The following is a 14,915-nucleotide window of genomic DNA, read 5'->3' on the forward strand; positions in this document are numbered from 1 at the left end:
GTTTTTGAATTGCTAATCCAATAAAGCATCTTGATTGAATAAAAATGAAATGATTTTATCAAGAATTTATTGAAGCAAATTTCTGTCATGTTTATATGTTAACTAAATCAAACATAGAAGATTTTTTCGTAGAACAATACATGAAGAGATTTAAAGAACGGTCTTTAATTTTTTTCTATACATGCAGATATTTAGGATGATTTTTTAAATGTAAAAGTTAACATTCTCTTGATAAATTTCACAACTTAGGAAAAAAAGCTTTTAAATGTCATTGAAACGCAGATCAGAAAGTAAGAAAAGGTGTTAAAGTTCAACACGTCTAAAACTTGACTTTTCATAGCAAAAATGTTTTTAAAATTTCAAAATATAAAAAATAATAGAATTGAAATTTTTTTTGTTTCTTTTGATGACAAACATTCTTCTGGATTGTAATGACATTGAATCATAACAACTTTAAGAAATATAACAGCATCTCTAAAAATATGTATTGGGTTCTTGACAAAAGGAATTTAAAAAATTATCATAGAAAACGTGTCTTTGGTTACCTCATTGTATTCGCCAAGATGGTCAATCTTTTCATCTGCCATATTGCAGTAATAATGGTCACACAAAATCCTGTATTCAAATAAATTGAACCACCAGAACATGATTGTTTTACATCTTCACATGTGCTCGGATGCCACAAAAGTCCTGATCAACACAAACAGTATGATAAAGAATCAGTCTCTACTTATGCAATGATTTTTTTTATATTTCCATACTGTTAGCCTTAGTGATGGCTTCTATTTTTAGCTTCCTTTTCCCCATAAAGAACACAACCATGTTCATGATTGTCCTCCACTTTCACATCGAAGTCTCAAAATCCATGAAAGGAGGATGTTTTTCTCTGTACACTGAATGTCAGAGAGGGACATATTAATACTGTCTTACGACTGCCTCACTACTGCCTCATTGACATTGAATGACTTTTTCAGACTCTCTTTAGCCTTTTCTTCTGTGATCTCTTCCCAAGTGTCTGGAATTTCAGCCGGCTCTGCATCGTATGCTTCAGCAAACTCTCTGTTGAACCTGTTCAGTACATATTTCCAGTAGTCTGAAGCCTGAAGGCTGGTATCTGGAGCAATCCGCCACTCAGGGTAAATCTTGATGTACTCTTTGTAAGGGTGTGGTTCATCATTTGTTTCTTTACAGCGAAATGAAATGTCACTGCACACCATTGAAGTGCATATGTCAGTGCCGAGTTTTTTTGTCTGTGTCCATCTGTAGCTGCCCAGACCATCTGGCCGATGCATTGAAGTTTGGTGCTCTTTGTGCTCAGGTCCTCCTGCCTCACAGGGAGCTTTGCAAAATGGACACTGCTGACCACATCCAACGACGCTTTGGAAAAGCTCATTCTCTGGCTTCACATGAAGATTGGAGAGCTTGGTTTTGATTTTAGTGTTTTTAAACTGCTTTCTAAGAGCTTCTTCCATGTCCTTCACAAACACAGTGAGCTGCTGAGCAAATTGTTCCTGTTTGACCTTCTTCAGGATCATGAAAGGACCGAGAGCATCCTCAGAAATGACCAATTTTTCACCAAGTTCCTGACGGATATCCTGAATCAGTCTCTGCAGGTTGCCACTTTTCTTTGCTTGAGCTGTGCGTATTGCTTCATTTATGCTCCTGATACTTGACCTGAGATGCTGCTCCTCAAACTCAGATATTATGTCAGACTCATTGGTCAAGAGTTTAAACATCTCATCATGGATCCATTTCTTAACAAACTGCCTATATGAGCAGATGTAGTTCAGGTAGTGGTCAAAGTTGTCCTTTGAAAGCAGATCCAGTAAGACTGAATACTGGAAGAACATTCGTGTTCTGAATTGGAACTTCGTCATCATTTCTCTAGTGATATCGGGACCCAATGAACGGTTGATAAAGTCGTCAACAGCCGGTCTCAGGCAGTGCTCTGTGAATTCTTCTGCCTTCTTCTGGCTCTGGTCTAGTTCATAGAACTCATCCTTGAAGTTAGCACGAAACCTCTCTTTGTTTTGATTGAGACATCTGGAGGGATCATTCCTTTGAATGAAATCATCATGCATTTTCTGAAACTCTCTGGCTGCATTTGCACAGATGTGCCGTTTCAAAGAAACTTCAAAGTCTATCTTGATCTTCATATTCTTGTGGTTTTTCAGTTCCTTGTCAATCTTGCGAAGGATCTCCTCAATGAACATGTTGTGGTAGTAGTTCTTTCTTTCCACCTTTTCTTTTACAAACAATGCGCAGTCACGACTGATTTCGTCAGCTATTTTTTGTAGCACCATTACATGTTCGTCTCCAGATCTGAACAATTTGCCAAACCACTTCATGAAACCTCCTTCAGCTGTCCATTTGAAAGAAATCGATCCATATTTTTGCTGTGGTTTTGTACTCAACAATTCACATGCTCGACTCCCCTTGTGTTCAAGATTTTTTCTCAGGTAGTGGGTTACCTCCCCCATAACATCCAGTGTCTCTTGTTTGTGAAACGTTTGTTCATTTAGCATTTTAGTCCACATCTTGTCAAATTCTTCATCCAACTTTCTGTCTGTCATGTCCACTTTTCTCTTTCTGCATTCATCGATCAATGCTCTCACTCTCTCTTCTAATTCTTTTGTGTGCTTGGCCTTGATTCTGTCGACATCTGCCATTCCCTTTCTGTTGTTTGTTGCAACTGTGAGTTGGTTGTATACAGAGCTTTCCATGTCTTCACAAAGTCTCCTTGCACTGATTTTGAAGTCCTCTCTGTATGCTTCAACAAGACTGACATGACCCTCAGTTTGCTTGAAGTACTTCTCCAGATTTTCAAGAAGCTTTTTCTTCCATTCAGACACCAGTTTACTTGCTTCCTTTTTCAAAACAGTGAGTAGTTGTTCAATGGTTGGTACCTCAGATTTAACTTTGCCAAAGTTAGAAATCTTAGTTTCTGCTGTTGTTGTCCATGAGTACATGACTGTTTTGAATTCCTGTTCCCATTTATTGAATTCTGCGCAGAGTCTCATGTATGCCTCAGCCACCAGGCTGTTTCTGAAGCTGAAGATGAAGTTCTCATGTTTGACAGAGTTCCACAGGCTTGTTATCCACTCTGTAAACTCCAGGAGATTGTTGGAAGAAGACTCACAATTTCCCAGGACTTTAAGGATGTTTTTCTTGAGCTCATAAGTGACCTCACTGTAGCCTGCATTAACTGGTGCCATTGGTGGGCTCCCATTCCAGAGTCCTGGGACGTAGCAGTTCCCAGTGTCTGGACTGTACTCCATCACATCAGTGAAGCTCTCGTACTCGTCCTTGTTCTCCATTTTGGCAGCTGCCTGGGTCATCTCATTTAACTGTTCCAGGAGCAGTTCTCTTTCTCGTAAGTTCTTCTCAGGGGCTGATACATCTGCCACGTTCTGGTGAACAAACTGACATCTGGGTTTTTTGCCCACAGATTTCATTCTGAGAAAGGCATGCACAACTATCTGCAGGATGTCCTTCATTTCTGTGGAATTCTCCATTGCAATGTTGATGATAGTGATGTCACTCAAGCCCACAACAAGTGTTGCCAGCTCATTGTCATGCTCATAGCTGTTGTCTAGTTTTGAAAGCTCTGGTGACTTTAAGCCCTCAGTGTCAATGATCACCAAGAAGTCACAGTTGAGTTCTTGTTTGATGTCTTCATTTACTTTGAGCAGCAACATGAAGGCACCTCTGGTGCATCGACCACTGCTGACTGAAAACTGTACTCCAAACATAGTGTTGAGGAGAGTAGACTTCCCGGTACTCTGAACTCCAAGAACTGTGACCACCAGTATCTTGCTCTTAGGAGACACCAAGTCATTGAGCTGAGTCAGAACATCAGTTACCCATGTGAGAGGAATGTTTGAAGCATCACCATCTACAAGCTCAAGAGGAAATCCATCAAGCAACAACCCTGCACACAGTCTGGGCAGATGAGCTAACTGTTGACGTGATGGGTTTGTTTCTGGGAGAGAAACTGAAGCTTCATAGATCTGACCCATTTCACGGAAGAAGTGTTCAGTCCCAAGTGAGCTGTTGGAGAGTTTTTCATCGATTTTCTTTATCACCTCTTTGTTTTCAGGACTTTTGTTTATATTTTTGTAATCCTCTCTGAGGCCTGACAGTTTCTCTCGAGACAGATTATCAAGGTTCATTCTCATCCATTTCAGGAAATAACATCTCTCAATACCTGGTCTTGATATTGCGTTGATGAAACATGTCATTGCATCAGACATATCACCAGAGTTCTGTTGTGCTCTAAGTTTTTCTTGCTTCTTCTGAAGATCACTTTTGTACTTTTCTATTTTTTCTGACCCAACTTTTCTCAGCCTGAACATTTCCTTCTCATTGCTGGTCAGTTCCTTCCATATTTCTCCCTGCAATGGTAGCTGATCTTCTTTGTATTTCAGGATATCTTGAATTTGTGCAGTGATTGCATCTGCATTTTCCTTTGCTGTCTGACACTCTTGACGGTCTTCATCAACCCAGATTCCCAGTTTATGGGCAATGTCAGCCATCTGTTCAATGTTCATCTTTTTCTCTGAGTTCTCCACCACACTGCTGACTGTTTTGCGTAGATTTTCAATAAAGTCTGCATCATTCATTCGCTTAGTCTGTAAAAGGATGTTGTTTTTTGTCAGTTTCATCTTGTTTGCCACCTTCTTCAGAGCATCCATACTGAATTGCTGGCTTTTATGGTTTCCCACCAGGAAGATCTGTGCCTTGTGGTTTTGGTTTGTGAGCAGGTTGCACTCAGGGTCCAGATTGTCAAAGAACACAAAAACTGCTGCAGATGTCTGACACAGAAAAGAAAACTGTGTCTCAAATGAAGCAATGTCTCCACGAAGGTTAGCTACAGCTACTGGCTCACTGAAAACATCCATGTTTTTGTTCCCACCAGGTAGATACCAGGTGATTTCAGTCAGTCCATTAGATATTCTTCTTGGACAGTCACCATTTTTCATGTTACGGTGAACAAATGTATCATGGTACTGCTGAGGATTACTCAGAAGCTCATTGAGGATCTTTGATTTAGACAAGGAGCACTCACCCAGTCTCACAAAGGAAACCACTGGAAGTTTAGAGACAACAATCCTGTCTTCAAAAAAGCCCTTGGATTCTGAAAGTGACGAAGGTCTGTACTTTTTCACTATGTCTCTCATGGCCCAAAGCATAAGTGTGCACTTCTCTGTGCCACACTTAGGAAGCAGCAGAGGCACAGAAAACTGACACATGGACATTTTGAGGGCCATTTCTTGTTGTACAAAACCATCAGAACACAGAAAGAGAGCAGTGATTATGTCAAGAGGGTTCAGCTTGTCACCTGACTGCAGATCACCAAGAAGATCATCAAAATCTAAATCTGTTCCTTCTGATTCAGCATCACAGGCATATTCACATTCAGATGTAAACTCTACATTCCTAGCTGTCGCATTAACCATCATCAGTTTCTTTAGAAAATACCATGGAAGATCTGAATTACAGCTGGTGGGTTCATCAGTGATGGTCTTCTTATTGATCTGGAGTATTTCACTCAGGGATAGCTTCTCCTTGAAGTGATGCTCCAGTCCCAGATCCTCCAACAGGCTCTTCAGTTGTGTCTCTGTGGAAATTAATATTTTTGTTAAAACAAATCAATCCTAACATATATTTTCCATGTTCCATTAACCAATCCAATTTATTGATGTATGCTTTAAGGCTTCACAATAAACCAAATTTAAATACCAATCATAATTTTGGCTTTCTTTTGATCAAAGAAACATGATCACAGGCAATTTTTCTTCTTTTAAATGCAGGCTCCACAAAGAAAAATGTCAGTGTTCATCCACTGCTCATTTGATTATTTTCTAGCAATTTTCTATGGTTATTAACAACTTATGAAACTATATTTTTGGCTGACCGCTGAGGGCAGCCATACATATGGCACTGTCCGTATACTGACTGACTGAGTAACTGACTGAGTAACTGACTGAGTGATGCTTTTGTATGAGCCATATACTACAGAGTTGTGTTTGCTTGGACTGAATGCTGGCAGTGATGGCTGCCTCCGCTGTGTTAACTAGGCTCCAGTTAACATTATGTATGGCTCATCCATACAGAGTTGCTCTATGGGCGGAGATTACTTGGGCTGAAAGTCCTCTAATGGCTGCCTCCACTGCTCTAAATACTCAGATACAGCTGTAGCCTCCGTTTCACCAGAACTGGGCCATATTTCTGTATGACAAAGAAGAAATCAACCCTATAAGCTTTCCATGTTGGGAATGATGTTTTTACTCCTCTGCTGAGCTGCTTTGGCATGATTATGTGATAGTTGAGGGGGAAAAGGGAACTTGTGTAAATTCTAGCCTTAGCCAGAACAACACATTTCCTCATCACAGCTAGCGCTGAGAGAAACACAGAAAGCTTTCTGCAAAAGAAAACAAAGATGCCGCTCTTCTGCCCCCTGCTTTGGCATGACAATGCAATAGTTACAGGGGATGGGTTAGTTGTTTTTATATACAGCTAATGAGTTGTTGTGTCCCAGATAACGGCTAGCAGTCCTGTCATTAGTGGGGACTGAACTGCAGCGGAGCTTCTGTCTGAACCAGACAACGTGTCTGAATCCAAACGCGCGCAGGGAGCAACATTGAAAGCTTTCTGTGACAGAAAAAAATGTTGTATCTCCACTCCCTGTCTGATTCGGCATAGCTTTCTATGACCTCGACCGCTGTTAGGAGCACATGCTGATGAAGAGTTAGCATGTGGCTACCACAAAGGGTTCATGGGGAGTCAGCACGATCTCATCTAATAAAGAATCCAAGACATATCAAAGTGATCAGAACGGCTCATTTCGAAGATAACACCCACATCCAGCTAACTAAACCAATGAATTGGGGAGTTATAGCCATATAGCGGAGAATGATGAGGAAATGTTCAATAATGTATTTGGTGAAGCTAGCAGACTGCTGCTGCTGCTAGACTAACAGTAGCCTCACTTTAAAGCATCCAAACACTGCAGTTGTCCCCAAAAACAGCGATCAGAGGGCATAATCAGATGATCCTATGCTGTCAGAGTATAACACAGCAGTGTGGGGCTGATAAGTTAGGAGTTCTGAGAGAGAAGTACTATTTGACGCAGCAGGCTGTGAATAGCGTGGCAATTAACTTGTACAAACACAGAGTCTGCAGCGTCAGAGAGCGGTGTTTAGCCAGCGTATTTGACAGCATGAAGCAGATGAGGATCAAACACATCCACTGTGGTCAAAACAACTGAGGTTGGTCATTAAAGGGAAACAGTTTGCCCCGAGGAAAACACAGGAGATCCACGGGCAGGTAATGACGGTCTCAACAGGTGTCATGGCTGCCGCTATTTTGACATCAACAATGAGTGGAGAAAAACCCCAGAACACCTCAGATCCCGGTGTTACGCCGTAATCAGGTGTACAAAATCACAATCCATACTGGTCCAGCTAATAATGGTCACTAACAGGGCACTGATCAGAGGAGGCGCCATGGAGTAATGGAGCATTGAAAAGTTGAAGACTGGGACAGCTGCCCAGCAAAAAGACGCGCAGAAGGAGGTGACATTTGTCTCACCAACGCCCTCTGGGAACGTAAACGAACAATCATAACAAAATCACTGCCAGAACACACATTTCAGTCAGGCATTTCAACAAGCATCCCAGATAGTTGCGGTCAGCCATATACTAGGTTTTTAACCTAGTCTTGTTGAAAACTATTTGCAAATGTGTACAGAGATCTGTAAAAAATCCACAAATGCATACAGAGATCTGAAATGCATACACAAATCTGCAAATGTGTTGACCAATTTGTAATTGTGGACTTGGTTGATTTTGTGTCAAAGAACTCACTCTGTTGCTTCAAGTTGTCAAAATAGATATGAAATCTGCCTCTCAGTTGACTGTCATACACACATGACTGATGCAACACTTCTGCCCTGCACAATCTGTAATTGTGTACTTAGATCTGTAAGTGTAAGCACTGGGGTTTGTTTGCCCTCAGCACAGTCTCAGCAGCAAGGCTGCCTTCCTCATCACAAAGGCATCACAGGAAGGCAGCAGTTCAGACCTAATAAAAGCTCCATACAACAGTTAGCAATACGGAGAGAGAGTGGTCTGTAACATTTAAATTTTATATTCATAACAGATAAAGGTAAAGAAAGCCGTTCCTGAACAAGTACGCTAAATGGCACTTAACAATGCCAATCCATTTAAATAATATTAGGATGATGGAGTATTGAAGTAGATGGGATGACTCAGAGGTAGCATCGTAACCCTTGGATCAGACACACTGGATTCAATTCCAGCTGCGTCCGAAAACTTTTCGTTTTTATTTTTTTATTTTTTTATTTTGCTGGTGACTTTTATGCACTTCTCAGAAATGTAATCAATCAAGCCAGGAAATATGTATGACTTGAAAATTTGCTTCAAGCTCTGATCAGAAAGTACCAGCTCACTGCTGTTTTTTTCACCATCATGTCTCATCTGGCCTTTTTTTCTTAAAAGCTTGTAAAACATCAGCCCTGTGGTGCGCAGTCAAGTTCTGTACATCCTTGTTTTTCAGGACAACCTGGGCTTTAAGAATATGTCTACAACAGTAATGTCACTTGAACTATGAAAAAGTTATAAAACTCTAAAGACAAAATAAAAAAAAAAACAAATTGGAATATGAAACTCAAAGATATTCATTGATAACACAAAGTAAACAATAGTGACAAAGCATTTTCTTTGCATAGACTTGTTCTCCCATCTCTTGGGGACAAAATAGTGAAAAAATAAATAGAGGTGTCCTGATCTGATATTGATATTGGATATCGGTCTGATATCAGCAAAAAAAAAAAAAAAAAAAAAAAAAAAACAACTATCGGATTATATTGGATTACATCTAAAATCTCCGATTTAAGCACTCCGATACAAGCAGTCCATTCCAGACTCCGCTCCAGCTCTTCTATCCTGCAGCGCCACAGGTTCCAGCATGTAGAGCCCACATGATCACAACAACAGCGTGCTTGAGTGTTAACCGGTGCTAACTGCTAACACAGTAGCAAGGAGTAGGAGTGATGTCGGCCATGTCGCAGTATTTTTCGTTAAAGTCAGATAAAGACGTTGCAGCTGAGTGCAAAACTTGTCATGCACAAGTTCCCCGTGGTGGCAAAGAACCGGGGAAGTTTAATATGACCAACCTCATCGGGCATTTGAAGAAGCATCACAAAAAACAGCATGAGGATTTTCACAAGACCACGAAGAACAACAAGGCTCTGGCTCCTTCAAACAACCGACGCTGTCCGAAACATTTGGAAAGCGTGATAAACTCCCACGGGACGGCAAATAGGCATTAGCTATAACAGAAAAGATCGATGACGAGCCCCTGTCAGTGGTGAGTAATGTCAGGTTCAAGCGCTTGATTGAACCTGGAGCCTATTTTTAACCATTGGGTTACATAAATTTTGACCTTAAACAGAAGCATATTCTACAATTGAATAGAATACATCAAAATAAATTAGACAAGCCTGAAAAATGACCTCAATAAATCCAATAAAAACAAATCATACTTTTAAAGTGCAAAATAACAAATGAAGTTCACCTCAGTTATTTTTTACTGCCAGTATATGGTGGGAACAACTGAGGGCAGGGAAAGAAAAAAACCCACAATATTGTCGATTGTCCAACTGCTGAAAGTTAAGAGTCCACAGCTCCAATTTCAAAATTAACATCTCACTCTAATAACAAGAGTAGAAAACAAATAATAATCAGTTAACTAAATTCCTAACAAAACCCTTCCTACTCCTCCATCTCCACTTTCTGCAGTCTGAGTATGATGTGGAGATTCTTTTTTAAGAAGATAAGCATTTTGGCTTTTCACACCCTGTCCCCACACATTCATGCTCACAGAAAGAAGCACAGTATAGAGAGGCTTGTCTAATTTATTTTTGATTTATTCTATTTAATTGTAGAATGTGCTTATGTTTAAGGTAAAAATTTATGTAACCCATTGGTTACATACATGGTTGCAGTTGGATTCATTTGTGCCATTCCTTTAAGCAGTAGAGAAGCAACTGATCAACTACGACTCCCACAATGCTTTGCATCTAAATTGTGCCCTCAACAAATATGGCTCTGCCCACCGAAGAAAGCCAAAGTAAGTGATCGAAAACGGATTAAAAATGGACAAAAAGACGCTTATTATTGGATCTAACGCCTTGGATTTAATATTTAAAGACCCTGAAAAGTCACCAAAGTTTTGGGCTCTCTAGAACATTTCACTTAAGGGCTATGGAGACATTGAGGATAGCAAACGAATGGCAAAATGGTCAGCTTTCAGAGAAAAAAAAGGATGTCTATGACATATGGTTTGAAAGTTATTAACGTTTTTCTGAACTGTCACTTCTTGTTGTATATGACAACCCTGTCTTCAGAGACCCCAGGAAGTCAGCCAAGTTCTGGGCTCACTAGAAAATGTTCTGTAAGAGCTACGAATGCATGAAGGACATATATAGAAAGGCACAAAACACAGCTTTCACAGGAAAAAAACAAGTAAGTGCCTCTGACTTATGGTTCAAAAGTTACCAAGCAATTTACAAAGGGGTGTGCCTCTGGCACGGATCCATGCCGCTGGAGCTCTAAGGGTTAAACAGAAAATCGTTTTGCAGTCCTGTGAGTAAAAGAATACCTACACAAAATACTATTGATTGCTAAATTTCTGCTGTGGGCTGCCAGAGAAAAACACTAAAATACAGACCTCAAAGTCACCTACCTGGCTCTGTCCAATGTGCTGATCCTGCATCTGGAGCACAAACGGTGTCAGTGTGATGTTTAATAGCTGACATTACTAGAGGTAGCTACTAACTCTGTTAGAGCTTACAGAGTCAATGAGTCCTTATGCATTCAGCTACTATTTTATGCTTAGTCGAGCTCTGAGGTTTGACCTGTGCATCGCTAGCCTACCTCTCTTGACTGCTGATAAAATAAGTGAACAATATCTCTACCGCATCGCCTGTCATCCACTTCCGCCCACACATGCACATATTCTGGCCTGATGCTGATTCACTGAAAGCATTCAGGATAACAAACACTGAGTTCAGATAATCACCACACATACAAATAATGTTGCCCAGTGGCAGACTTTCTCTCTCTATCACACACACACACACAGCATCACCATCTGTGTCAGCTGCAGGTTCACAGTTAATGTTTCCTTTTTGTTTATTTCTTTATCATAGCATGTATGTGGGGGCATCAGAAAGTCATTCCAGTTGTTGTCATCCTAATTTAGAACGTTGCCTGACATTTTTCAAATGAAGAAATCCCCCAAAGTTGTATTTCTGCTCTCACTGAGAAGTGTCTGGAGTTGTACAGCCAAAATATCAAACATGTCAGAAATCCATCCCACCAGTGGGAGACTGCTGGTTGGGCTGTGATCAGGTCATTAGCTGGGTTTCCATTGCACTTGAAAATGCGCAAAATCGAAATAGCGCAATAAAAAACTGGTAATGGAAACACCTTAATTTAGAAAAAAAACCTAAAATATCGCTAAAAAGTTTTGCGCTTTCATGAGGAGGTATTTCAGGCGTTTCATCATAGAAATATATGCAAAAGTGTAATGAAAACACTTTCTCTGCATTTTCTCTGCACAAGTCACGGGACGTGACGTACGGTGTCACATGACCAGTCACTCCGAGACAACATGGTGATGTATGTGTAGATAGAAGTAGAGACGAGACTTTTCTTAACATCATACTTCTACCCTTATACATGGCTTTTGCCACACATACGGACTTTACCTCTGAACTATTATCCGTTGCCTTCGTCTTTTGTTCAACATTATCAAGGCAGCCGCCGTAGATGTAACTAAAACCGTACCAACACGCAATAGGTTTTGACCGTCAAGTTTCCCTGCAACGGATTCATGCAAGATGAGATTTTACGAGAATTGCAAGGCCTATGCCCAAAACTCCCCTCAATGGAAATGCATTCAAAGCACAATTGTACTTAATCGAAATTTAAGAAATATCACTTTTACTTTGTGAAAAACTGTAATGGAAACCCAGCTATTGTCGGCCATCGTATCTTCCTGTATACAGCATGACAAATGACGCCCGATCGACTGAAAGTCAGCGTGACTTCCAAGTGCCGGCTCAAAGTTTATGGCTGAGTCAAATTAAGTTTGCACAGTGTATGCCTGGCTTAAGGCAGTGGCTGCAAGACATGCTGCCCTTTTCTCCGTCTATTTATCTCTGCAGGTTTTTTTAAAAAGCCTCTGTATGTGAAGCAGCAAGGTGCAAACATTATCCCTGCTAATACATTTTAAAGACCATTTATGGACCTGTAGATGCATAAAGCACTGACAACAAATGTGTTTTTAAGTGATATGCACAGACTTCTTGCTACGTCCCTTCCTGAGTTTACATGAACTAGTCTGGGATCCTTCACTGTCGAACATGAGTCAGGATGTTGCGCTGGTAACCACTGCACCGACTTTTAATTAAAAACAAAGTGACAGTGCACTTTATAAATCATAAATATGATTGCTTTAAAAAACATGCAATTTAATATGCATTTTATGTTGTGTTCAATATATTTATTTTTTTTTAAATCAGGCGATATAGGCCTAAATTCTGTCTTGATTTCCTTTAGCATGTTTATTATTTTCCACTTTTTGTCTCATGTTTAATATATCACAGGCTGTACCAACTATCACTAATTGTTCTAAAAAACACTAGTTGGAGTAAAGAATTTATTGATTGAAATGTATGTTGCAAACATTTTACAAAGGTAAATAAAAATAATGATAATTACAATAATAACAATTCTAGGTGAGGGACATCTTGAATTATAAATCTGGGACATTTTTTAATCGATGAACCCAAACCCGTACCAAACTATAACCCCAAATAAAGAGGTACAAACTGAATCGTGATCTCTGAGAACCATTACACTCCAAGTTGTAACTGATGTTTTGTATTTTGACAACTTGAAGCAAAAAAAAGGGTGAGTAAATAAGAGGGAGATGGTAACTTGTTGTGTGAATGCTGGCATTTAATGGCTGCTAGTGGAGTGATTAGCTTGGACTTAGCCACAGCAGCACTTTTGTCAGAACTGGACAGCATTATTTATTAAAGCAACTGCTGAGAGCAACACGGAAAGCTTTCTGTGACCGAAAACAATGTTTACACTCTCCTGCCAGCCTGCTTTGACATGAGTATGTGATAGTAGGAATGGGCGGTAATACGGTAATACCGTATTCCGGGGTATAAAAAAAGCCACGCAATTGCTCTTATTACCACCATTAAGACAGTGCCATGTGATGAGTGCATGTTTTTAAATAAATGCCTTGAAAATATGTGTCCCTCTCCACCAGCAGCACCACTGCTAGTGCGTGAAGATGCTTTAACATAATAGATGAAACCCTGCTTGTGATTTCATTTCAATTTGGCAAATGATGAAGGAGCTCAGAGCTATACCGGTGTATTTGAAGTGCGCGGAGTCGTCAGCTCCCTGGCACAGTGGTGTGGTCCTCTGTAAACCCATATATTATATAGACTCATTACACATTGAGTAAAATATTTCAAGCCTTTATTTCTTGAAATGTTGATGATTATGGCTTACAGATAATGAAAACCCAAGCACCAAGGTAACAGCTAACATAGGACGGGAAAAGCCCACTGCCATGGTCAGGAGGCCATGCCGAAACAGACTGGGAGTGGAGAGAGCACATTTTTTTCTTTCACAGAAAGCGTACAGTGTTGCTCTCTGCGCTTGTTTGGATAAGACACGTCCTCTGGTTCAGACAACAGCGCCGCTGCAGCTCAGTCCCAGCTAATGACTAGCAGGGCAACTAGTCACTAGTCAAATTCAATGAATGACCATTTTTAGTTCTTTGCAAACAATAAAATCTTATAATACCCTGTTTTGTATAATAATGTGGAACAGTGCATTTTGAGGTTTTTATTTTTTTAAAACTAATGGTTATCATTATGAAGTTTGTTCAAAAACATTTGAATTATGCTCTAACGGCTGATGACTTGAAAAATATTCTGACTGTCATTTGCATTAATTTTTTGGAAAATAAGAGAAAAATGTCATTTGCACAATAATGTGGAAAGAGGTGTACAGTGATGCAGTGAGACATTTATACCCCTTCTGCTATAAATAGTGAAGTATGTGTGATTTTGGTGTGACTGTGGTGTGAATTGAATATGATTTATTTAAAATGCTTTGAGTTTCATGAAAGGTTCCATATAAAATTCATTATTATTATAATCATCAACAGCAGACCAGCAGCCTTCAGGAAAAACCGCCTGGTAAAAGGCTGGACAGCATGCACCTGCCTAAATACCAGCACCCTCTCCCTGAATTCTTAGACCATCCCATTCTTATACAGTTTTTATACATATTTGCTATTATATTATCTTAATTTTTTGACACATATTTGTTATGTATGTTTTTAATGTATATTTGCTATTTTCAGTATTTTAAGTGTATATTTATTTGTTTTGTCTTATATTGTTACATATATATTTGGTGTTTATGTTATAGTTTTATATAACATATATGCGTGTAAGTGTGTGTGTCTGAGAGAGAGAAATTAATATGTTTGATGGAACAAGTTAAAATTAAATTTTCCTTCAAGTTTTTATATTCCATATTTGGTCACTTCATTGATCATGATTTTCTACATGAAAATGAGAAATCTTCAAAAATGTAGCTAAAGTAGATCAGTATTGTGTTGCCCTGAACACAATTAAAAATTAACCTATGGCTAAGTCCCGCCCTCAAACGTGATGAGCCAATCACAGTGTGTATACCACTCCAATACACTCCGACATTGGCTGCCTGGAAGTCCATTGAAATGAATGGGAGAAAGTCTGTTTTCGTCCGGTTTTATGAGTTTTTTTTTTT

At 39.6% G+C, this 14,915-nt stretch overlaps 1 protein-coding gene across 1 annotated transcript; it reads right to left on the reverse strand.

The window, feature by feature from the left end:
• Positions 1 to 926: 926 nt before the first annotated feature.
• Positions 927 to 5,933, reverse strand: LOC121504914 (up-regulator of cell proliferation-like). The gene is made up of 2 exons (XM_041780024.1): positions 5,918 to 5,933; positions 927 to 5,620 (listed from the first exon to the last, which is right to left on the reverse strand). Exons 1-2 carry the CDS (start codon positions 5,931 to 5,933, stop codon positions 927 to 929), a joined length of 4,710 nt encoding a protein of 1,569 aa, XP_041635958.1.
• Between the last annotated feature and the right edge of the window lie 8,982 nt (positions 5,934 to 14,915).

Source organism: Cheilinus undulatus, linkage group 22, assembly GCF_018320785.1.
Source record: "Cheilinus undulatus linkage group 22, ASM1832078v1, whole genome shotgun sequence".
NCBI classification, from domain to species: Eukaryota; Metazoa; Chordata; class Actinopteri; order Labriformes; family Labridae; genus Cheilinus; species Cheilinus undulatus.